The sequence below is a fragment of the Salvelinus namaycush genome, unplaced genomic scaffold, assembly GCF_016432855.1.
Source record: "Salvelinus namaycush isolate Seneca unplaced genomic scaffold, SaNama_1.0 Scaffold1046, whole genome shotgun sequence".
Classification (NCBI taxonomy): Eukaryota; Metazoa; Chordata; class Actinopteri; order Salmoniformes; family Salmonidae; genus Salvelinus; species Salvelinus namaycush.
Genome location: NW_024057727.1, coordinates 1 through 10,403, shown reverse-complemented (window position 1 = coordinate 10,403; position 10,403 = coordinate 1). Strand labels below are relative to the sequence as shown.

General features: G+C 44.8%; 1 protein-coding gene across 1 annotated transcript; it reads right to left on the bottom strand.

Moving 5' to 3' along the window:
- Nucleotides 1-3,331: 3,331 nt before the first annotated feature.
- On the bottom strand, nucleotides 3,332-6,251 carry LOC120035377 (unconventional myosin-X-like; the record flags this gene model as incomplete). The annotated part of the gene is made up of 2 exons (XM_038982142.1): nucleotides 3,332-4,501; nucleotides 6,060-6,251. Coding segments are annotated over 2 exons (297 nt in total), but the record flags the coding sequence as incomplete, so codon positions are not given.
- Nucleotides 6,252-10,403: the final 4,152 nt, after the last annotated feature.

The following is a 10,403-nucleotide window of genomic DNA, read 5'->3' as shown; positions in this document are numbered from 1 at the left end:
CTTGTTGCTCGCAAAGGATCATGGGACAGATCAAAAACAGCCAAGGCTACAATGGGCTGTCACGACGTTAGAACATATATTACCTAGGAGACATCGTCTGCGGAACCTCATTCCTGCCTCAGAACTGTCTGAATTCAGCTATGTTAAAACCACAAATACAGTATGTCAATAATGTTGATGTTTTCTGGTGAGGAAGTCTTAGTCGCCCCATTTTACATCTAGCTAATGATTATTTTGTTTCAATGAGCAGTATTTCTGAAGTTTGACAATGGGCACGAAAGCATACATTTGTCCAAACAGCTGAGCCAGTCCCTGAAATCATCTTGACTGAAACAACACTGCTAACCAACCAGCTACCTTCTTAGTGCTGCACACACACAATGGTGAATCTTCCAACAAAAGCTAGCTAGCAAGCTACTGTAGCTAGTAGTGCTAATGCTTCCATTATTCTGAGTGTTCATGAAGCAGTAGCCTCTCGAGTCAGCTGCTGTGCTCTGCTGACCCAACAATACGATCCGGAGAAACATGCTGATCTGTGGACTGATTTCTGTTAACAGCCACTTCCTATTTTATTCATTGTGGGGCTGCATGTCTACAACTTCAGGGTCATTTAAACAGGCTAAGCAAGCTTTTAATGTCAGTGACGGAAGAGCTAGCTGACTAGCTAGCTAACTATGTCAGTAAGCTAGCGAGCTACAACAGATAGCAACATAGCTGATCAAGTCACTGCCTGGCGAGCAACGTCCTGGCGAGCAACGTCCTGCCACAGAATTTGAGCAGAAGGTAACCACTGGTTTGTTTTTATTTTCTCAAAATTGCAAACTATTAAATCACTGTCACAACGTTTGTAATAATTTAGCTAGCAAGTTATTCTGCCTATTTCATGGAGAATCATATGAGAGCGCTGTGATGTAAAAATAAATAAGGGACTATGTTTTAATTTGTTGAATGGCGGATGCTCAATATTCAAATTTGAATATGAGTTCCACGTCCTACAAGACCGACCGGTTGAGGTACAAGCATCGCGGAGGAGTGACGCCATCTGACGTGAGACAATGTCACCCCCCCCCCCCCCCCCCCCCATAATGACCAAAATAACAATACATCCTTCAGTAACAGAAGTACCAAGCAATATCCTGCTTGTCTCATCAAAACATCACGCTCTCATTAAACAACAGTTTCAGTAACAATCATTACAAAGACAAAAAATAAAATGATTTTCATCATAGAAAATATAACCGTTTAAATTATTTAAAATACTGGAGACTAAATTCTATAATCATGGTTTACAGAAATAAGCACATGTTTATATTAACCACAGCCTTTAGTGTAAATAAACAACCTACCATGTAGTAGTAGGAAGAAGCAACGGACTATATATTGGTTTGTTCTAGTCATATATATATTGGTTTGTTCTAGTCATATATATATTGGTTTGTTCTAGTCATATATATATTGGTTTGTTCTAGTCATATATAAAAGGCAAGTGTCATTTCACCAGATTTCAAACCATGTGGTTTAAACCCTGCTTCTCAGGCACTGGGTAGAATGGCAGCCTCGACCACCTGTGTTATAACTGGTTATAACTGATTATAACCACCAAGTTATTAACTCTGACATACACTTGTTGGGGGACGCCATTCCTGAAAGGCAAAACTATTACTTACAGTCCAAAGTAGTGGAATAACAACATGGATGGAAGCAATGAAACTGTTACTTACAGTCCAAAGTAGTCGAATAACAACATGGATGGAAGCAGTGAAACTGTTACTTACAGTCCAAAGTAGTCGAATAACAACATGGATGGAAGCAGTGAAACTGTTACTTACAGTCCAAAGTAGTCGAATAACAACATGGATGGAAGCAGTGAAACTGTTACTTACAGTCCAAAGTAGTCGAATAACAACATGGATGGAAGCAGTGAAACTGTTACTTACAGTCCAAAGTAGTCGAATAACAACATGGATGGAAGCAGTGAAACTGTTACTTACAGTCCAAAGTAGTCGAATAACAACATGGATGGAAGCAGTGAAACTGTTACTTACAGTCCAAAGTAGTCGAATAACAACATGGATGGAAGCAGTGAAACTGTTACTTACAGTCCAAAGTAGTCGAATAACAACATGGATGGAAGCAGTGAAACTGTTACTTACAGTCCAAAGTAGTCGAATAACAACATGGATGGAAGCAGTGAAACTGTTACTTACAGTCCAAAGTAGTCGAATAACAACATGGATGGAAGCAGTGAAACTGTTACTTACAGTCCAAAGTAGTGGAATAACAACATGGATGGAAGCAGTGAAACTGTTACTTACAGTCCAAAGTAGTCGAATAACAACATGGATGGAAGCAGTGAAACTGTTTAAGGCATTACAATGTAAAGAGGTTCAACTCCTTGGGTCTGTGGTCTGAAATTGGACTCGTATTGCTCATCAAACCCGAGGGGGAAGTCTACAAACCTCATTTCCCTATTCTGTGGCAATAGAGTAGCTCCTAAACAGAGTATTGTAATGAGTAATGACTGCCCTGAGGATCAATCAATCAATCAATCAATTTTATTTTATATAGCCCTTCGTACATCAGCTAATATCTCGAAGTGCTGTACAGAAACCCAGCCTAAAACCCCAAACAGCTAGTAATACAGGTGTAGAAGCACGGTGGCTAGGAAAAACTCCCTAGAAAGGCCAAAACCTAGGAAGAAACCTAGAGAGGAACCAGGCTATGAGGGGTGGCCAGTCCTCTTCTGGCTGTGCCGGGTGGAGATTATAACAGAACTATGCCAAGATGTTCAAAAATGTTCATAAGTGACAAGCATGGTCAAATAATAATCATGAATAATTTTCAGTTGGCTTTTCATAGCTGATCAATAATAATCACATAGTATATCCTTAGATAGACAAATCACTTCTTCTCATTATGAATATAGAATGGTATAGTTGTGCATCAACAACTCATACGTTAGAATAACAATAACACAATTGCAATGTCAAAATAAGACACAACCGGGGAGCGAGAGTCAGGGAGGGCTTGACAGTGACACTTCTCAGTCAATCTAAATCTCAGTCCATTGGAAAGGTATTTGAAATGCTCAAACTTGGAAGCACAAGGACATCTGATGTGCCGTGAGTGGTACTTGATCGGTCCATACCATTGATAAAGTGATGTAAATAATGGCAGAAAATAACATGGTTGGTTATCCACTCTGTCGACAGCTAGAGAAAAGCTATATGCAATGGTTGAGGGAAAGCAGTTAGACATTTTAATTATACACTTTCTAGAATGTTCTGAATGTTCTGGTAAAGAGGTCAATGGAATGCAGACGGGGGGGGGGGGGGGGGGGGGATTGAAGGACGACGCTGGATTGGTGCACTGATCTAACAAAGTGAATATTTGTCAAATCCGTCATAATTGATGTATTGCAATAGGCTCAAAATGTGGTCATTTAAATCCGATTTGGATACATTTGGCTGTTTTCACTGCATAACATGTAGAAGTTGTCCCTTTTCAGATTTAGAAGAAGTGACTGCTAAATGCTAACTCCCATTCGTATAAGCTGGTAGCGTAGCTAGCATACAGACATTGGTAGTGGTCGCTAAAGTCGTTTTCAACTTTAACGCAGTTGATTGGTGACGATGAAATTAACATGTATTGGGGTTGACATCAATACAAGCATTATACTTCGATTTCTACCTCAACACAGTGTGAAACAATAGCCTAAATGTAGGCTAATGTTGCTGGGGGGCAATGAGGAGAATCGGGATCCCTCCCCCACACGTTTCCATGGCATTTCCATTGTTTTGGTCGAGTTCCATTGACCTCTTTACCACATATATATGCAATGAGAGACACACTACGGTTCTACGGTTCTTAGAATCTTCTAGACGAGATTCCTTGTTGTCAATGGAGGTGAACAAGTTATTGAGTAGCTGATTAACAGCTTTCAGTTATCCAGACATCTGGGTTGAGGAGAACAGTCCCACTTGTCTTCATAGAATTTTAGCCTTGTAGTGTTAGCCTTTTAGGCTGTCAGTCTGGGGCGATGGGAAGCCAACTGGACTGTGTCCTGTCCTGTCAGCCTTTTAGCCTGTTAGCTTGAGACGATGGGAAGTCAACTGGGCTGTGTCCTGTCCTGTGAGCCTTTTAGCGTGTTAGCCTGGGTCGGTGGGAAGTCAAATGGGCTGTGTCCTGTCCTGTCAGCCTTTTAGCCTGTTAGCCTGGGGCGGTGGGAAGTCAAATGGGCTGTGTCCTGTCCTGTTAGCCTGTGGCAGTGGGAAGCCAGCTGGGCTGTGTCCTGTCCTGTTAGCCTGGAGCGGTGGGAAGTCAAATGGGCTGTGTCCTGTCCTGTTAGCCTGTGGCAGTGGGAAGCCAGCTGGGCTGTGTCCTGTCCTGTCCCCAATCACCTGATCCAGTTGGTTCCGTAGCTGGACACAGATCTGACACTGCATCTCTTCTTCACTATCATGTTGATGTAGGCTTTCATGATCTTGGTGATCTCTCCAACCTGAAACACCACAGAGGATACAGTTTTAACAGACGGGAAAACGGCGTACAGAGGCCCATTATCAGCAACCATCACTCCTGTGTTCCAATGGCACGTTGTGTTAGCTCATCCAAGTTTATCATTTTAAGGCTAATTGATCATTAGAAAGCCCTTTTGCAATTATGTTAGCACAGCTGAAAACTGTTGTTTTGATTAAAGAAGCAATAAAACTGGCCTTCTTAAGACTAGTTGAGTATCTGGAGCATCAACATTCGTGGGTTCGATTACAGGCTCAAAATGGCCAGAAACAAAGCACTTTCTTCTGAAACTCGTCAGTCTATTCTTGTTCTGAGAAAGGAAGGCTATTCCATGCGAGACATTTCCAAGAAACTGAAGATCTCGTACAACGCTGTGTACTACTCCCTTCACAGAACAGCGCAAACTGGCTCTAACCAGAATAGAAAGAGGAGTGGGAGGCCCCGGTGCACAACTGAGCAAGAGGACAAGAACATTAGTGTCTAGTTTGAGAAATAGACGCCTCACAAGTCCTCAACTGGCAGCTTCATTAAATAATACCCGCAAAACCCCAGTCTCAATGTCAACAGTGAAGAAGCGACTCCGGGATGCTGGCCTTCTAGGCAGAGTTGCAAAGAAAAAGCCATATCTCAGACTGGCCAATAGAAATAAAAGATTAAGATGGGCAAAAGAACACAGACACTGGACAGAGGAACGCTGCCTAGAAGGCCAGCATCCCGGAGTCGCCTCATCGCTGTTGACATTGAGACTGGTGTTTTGCGGGTATTATTTAATGAAGCTGCCAGTTGAGGACTTGTGAGGCGTCTATTTCTCAAACTAGACTCTAATGTACTTGTCCTCTTGCTCAGTTGTGCACCGGGGCCTCCCACTCCTCTTTCTATTCTGGTTAGAGCCAGTTTGCGCTGTTCTGTGAAGGGAGTAGTACAAATCATTGTACGAGATCTTCAGTTTCTTGGCAATTTCTAAAGAAGGCCAGTTTTATTGCTTCTTTAATCAGAACAACAGTTTTCAGCTGTGCTAACATAATTGCAAAATGGTTTTATAATGATCAATTTGCCTTTTAAAATGATAAACTTGGATTGGCTAACACAACATGCCATTGGAACATAGGAGTGATGGTTGCTGATAATGGGCCTCTGTATGCCTATGTAGATATTCCATAAAAAATCAGCCGTTTCCAGCTACAATAGTCATTTACAACATTAACAATGTCTACGCTGTATTTCTGATCAATTTGATGTTATTTTAATGAACAAAACATTTGCTTTTCTTTCAAAAACAAGGACATTTCTAAGTGACCCCAAACTTTTGTTTAGAAGCATCATAACAGCCAAGGTGACGTTCCAGAAAGGCTAGCCTAGGGTACCAGTCTATTTGCTGTCATGTCAACTCCCTGTCATTCATGGTCTTGACAAACATCTTGGCATGAGCATAAACAGACCTGGGACTAGGCTACTGAAAGGCATTTCTAATCTGGTGTTATAAACAGATCCGGGACCAGGCTACTACTTCTATAATGTTGTGTTATGGTGTAATACTGTACCAGAGGTGTCTCAAAGAACATCTCTCTGTCGTCCACTGTGATTTTATAGGTAGTGGCCTGGGGAGCTCCGAAGAAGATGATGTGTTCGTAGGGGAACGTCTCTAGAGGTTTGGGCTCTCCTCTCTTGTAGACCGACACGTTCTCTGCACTCACACCCAGCCACAGGTCGTGAGGAAAGCCTCCCTCTTTACACTGAGGAGACAGAGACATACAGCAGGTCAGATACAAAGTTAAAGGAATGAATGAATCAAATACCCTAGCCCTATTCACCACAGTATCATCCCTAGCCCTATTCACCACAGTATCATCCCTAGCCCTGTTCACCACAGTATCATCCCTAGCCCTGTTCACCACAGTATCATCCCTAGCCCTGTTCACCACAGTATCATCCCTAGCCCTGTTCACCACAGTATCATCCCTAGCCCTGTTCACCACAGTATCATCCCTAGCCCTATTCACCACAGTATCATCCCTAGCCCTATTCACCACAGTATCATCCCTAGCCCTATTCACCACAGTATAGCCCTATTCACCACAGTATCATCCCTAGCCCTATTCACCACAGTATCATCCCTAGCCCCATTCACCACAGTATCATCCCTAGCCCCATTCACCACAGTATCATCCCTAGCCCCATTCACCACAGTATCATCCCTAGCCCCATTCACCACAGTATCATCCCTAGCCCCATTCACCACAGTATCATCCCTAGCCCTATTCACCACAGTATCATCAATAGCCCTATTCACCACAGTATCATCCCTAGCCCTATTCACCACAGTATCATCCCTAGCCCTATTCACCACAGTATCACCCCTAGCCCTGTTCACCACAGTATCATCCCTAGCCCTATTCACCACAGTATCATCCATAGCCCTATTCACCACAGTATCATCCCTAGCCCTAATCACCACAGTATCATCTCTAGCCCTATTCACCACAGTATCATCCCTAGCCCTATTCACCACAGTATCATCCCTAGCCCCGTTCACCACAGTATCATCCCTAGCCCCATTCACCACAGTATCATCCCTAGCCACATTCACCACAGTATCATCCCTAGCCCCATTCACCACAGTATCATCCCTAGCCCCATTCACCACAGTATCATCCCTAGCCCCATTCACCACAGTATCATCCCTAGCCCTATTCACCACAGTATCATCCCTAGCCCTATTCACCACAGTATCATCCCTAGCCCTATTCACCACAGTATCACCCCTAGCCCTATTCACCACAGTATCACCCCTAGCCCTATTCACCACAGTATCATCCCTAGCCCTGTTCACCACAGTATCATCCCTAGCCCTATTCACCACAGTATCATCCCTAGCCCTATTCACCACAGTATCATCCCTAGCCCTAATCACCACAATATCATCTCTAGCCCCATTCACCACAGTATCATCCCTAGCCCCATTCACCACAGTATCATCCCTAGCACCATTCACCACAGTATCATCCCTAGCCCCATTCACCACAGTATCATCCCTAGCCCCATTCACCACAGTATCATCCCTAGCCCCATTCACCACAGTATCATCCCTAGCCCCATTCACCACAGTATCATCCCTAGCCCCATTCACCACAGTATCATCCCTAGCCCTATTCACCACAGTATCATCCCTAGCCCTATTCACCACAGTATCATCCCTAGCCCTATTCACCACAGTATCATCCCTAGCCCTATTCACCACAGTATCACCCCTAGCACTATTCACCACAGTATCATCCCTAGCCCTATTCACCACAGTATCACCCCTAGCCCTGTTCACCACAGTATCATCCCTAGCCCTGTTCACCACAGTATCATCCCTAGCCCTATTCACCACAGTATCATCCCTAGCCCTATTCGCCACAGTATCATCCCTAGCCCTAATCACCACAATATCATCTCTAGCCCCATTCACCACAGTATCATCCCTAGCCCCATTCACCACAGTATCATCCCTAGCCCCATTCACCACAGTATCATCCCTAGCCCCAATCACCACAGTATCATCCCTAGCCCTATTCACCACAGTATCATCCCTAGCCCTATTCACCATAGTATCATCCCTAGCCCTATTCACCACAGTATCATCCCTAGCCCTATTCACCACAGTATCACCCCTAGCCCTGTTCACCACAGTATCACCCCTAGCCCTATTCACCACAGTATCATCCATAGCCCTATTCACCACAGTATCATCCCTTGCCCTAATTACCACAGTATCATCTCTAGCCCTATTCACCACAGTATCATCCCTAGCCCTATTCACCACAGTATCATCCCTAGCCCTGTTCACCACAGTATCATCCCTAGCCCTATTCACCACAGTATCATCCCTAGCCCCATTCACCACAGTATCATCCCTAGCCCCATTCACCACAGTATCATCCCTAGCCCTATTCACCACAGTATCATCCCTAGCCCTATTCACCACAGTATCATCCCTAGCCCTATTCACCACAGTATCATCCCTAGCCCTATTCACCACAGTATCATCCCTAGTCCTATTCACCACAGTATCATCTCTAGCCCCATTCACCACAGTATCATCCCTAGCCCCATTCACCACAGTATCATCCCTAGCCCCATTCACCACAGTATCATCCCTAGCCCCATTCACCACAGTATCATCCCTAGCCCCATTCACCACAGTATCATCCCTAGCCCCATTCACCACAGTATCATCCCTAGCCCCATTCACAACAGTATCATCCATAGCCCTATTCACCACAGTATCATCCCTAGCCCTAATCACCACAGTATCATCTCTAGCCCTATTCACCACAGTATCATCCCTAGCCCTATTCACCACAGTATCATCCCTAGCCCCATTCACCACAGTATCATCCCTAGCCCCATTCACCACAGTATCATCCCTAGCCCTATTCACCACAGTATCATCCCTAGCCCTATTCACCACAGTATCATCCCTAGCCCTATTCACCACAGTATCATCCCTAGCCCTATTCACCACAGTATCATCCCTAGCCCTATTCACCACAGTATCATCCCTAGCCCTATTCACCACAGTATCGTCCCTAGCCCTATTCACCACAGTATCGTCCCTAGCCCTATTCACCACAGTATCATCCCTAGCCCTATTCACCACAGTATCATCTCTAGCCCTATTCACCACAGTATCATCTCTAGCCCTATTCACCACAGTATCATCCCTAGCCCTATTCACCATAGTATCATCCCTAGCCCTATTCACCAGTATCCTCCATAGCCCTATTCACCACAGTATCATCCCTAGCCCTGTTCACCACAGTATCATCCCTAGCCCTATTCACCACAGTATCATCCCTAGCCCTATTCACCACAGTATCATCCCTAGCCCTATTCACCACAGTATCATCGCTGGCCCTATTCACCACAGTATCATCTCTAGCCCTATTCACCACAGTATCATCGCTAGCCCTATTCACCACAGTATCATCCCTAGCCCTATTCACCACAGTATAGCCCTATTCACCACAGTATCATCTCTAGCCCTATTCACCGCAGTATCATCCCTAGCCCTATTCACCACAGTATCATCGCTAGCCCTATTCACCACAGTATCATCCCTAGCCCTGTTCACCACAGTATCATCCCTAGCCCTATTCACCACAGTATCATCCCTAGCCCTATTCACCACAGTATCATCCCTAGCCCTATTCACCACAGTATCATCCCTAGCCCTGTTCACCACAGTATCATCCCTAGCCCTATTCACCACAGTATCATCCCTAGCCCTATTCACCACAGTATCATCCCTAGCCCTATTCACCACAGTATCATCCCTAGCCCTATTCACCACAGTATCATCCCTAGCCCTGTTCACCACAGTATCATCCCTAGCCCTATTCACCACAGTATCATCCCTAGCCCTATTCACCGCAGTATCATCCCTAGCCCTATTCACCACAGTATCATCCCTAGCCCTATTCATACTCAGTATCATCGCTAGCCCTATTCACCACAGTATCATCCCTAGCCCTATTCACCACAGTATAGCCCTATTCACCACAGTATCATCCCTAGCCCTATTCACCACAGTATAGCCCTCTTCACCACAGTATCATCCCTAGCCCTATTCACAACAGTATCACCCCTAGCCCTGTTCACCACAGTATCATCCCTAGCCCTATTCACCACAGTATCATCCCTAGCCCTATTCACCACAGTATCATCCCTAGCCCTAATCACCACAGTATCATCTCTAGCCCCATTCACCACAGTATCATCCCTAGCCCCATTCACCACAGTATCATCCCTAGCCCCATTCACCACAGTATCATCCCTAGCCCCATTCACCACAGTATCATCCCTAGCCCTATTCACCACAGTATCATCCCTAGCCTATTCAC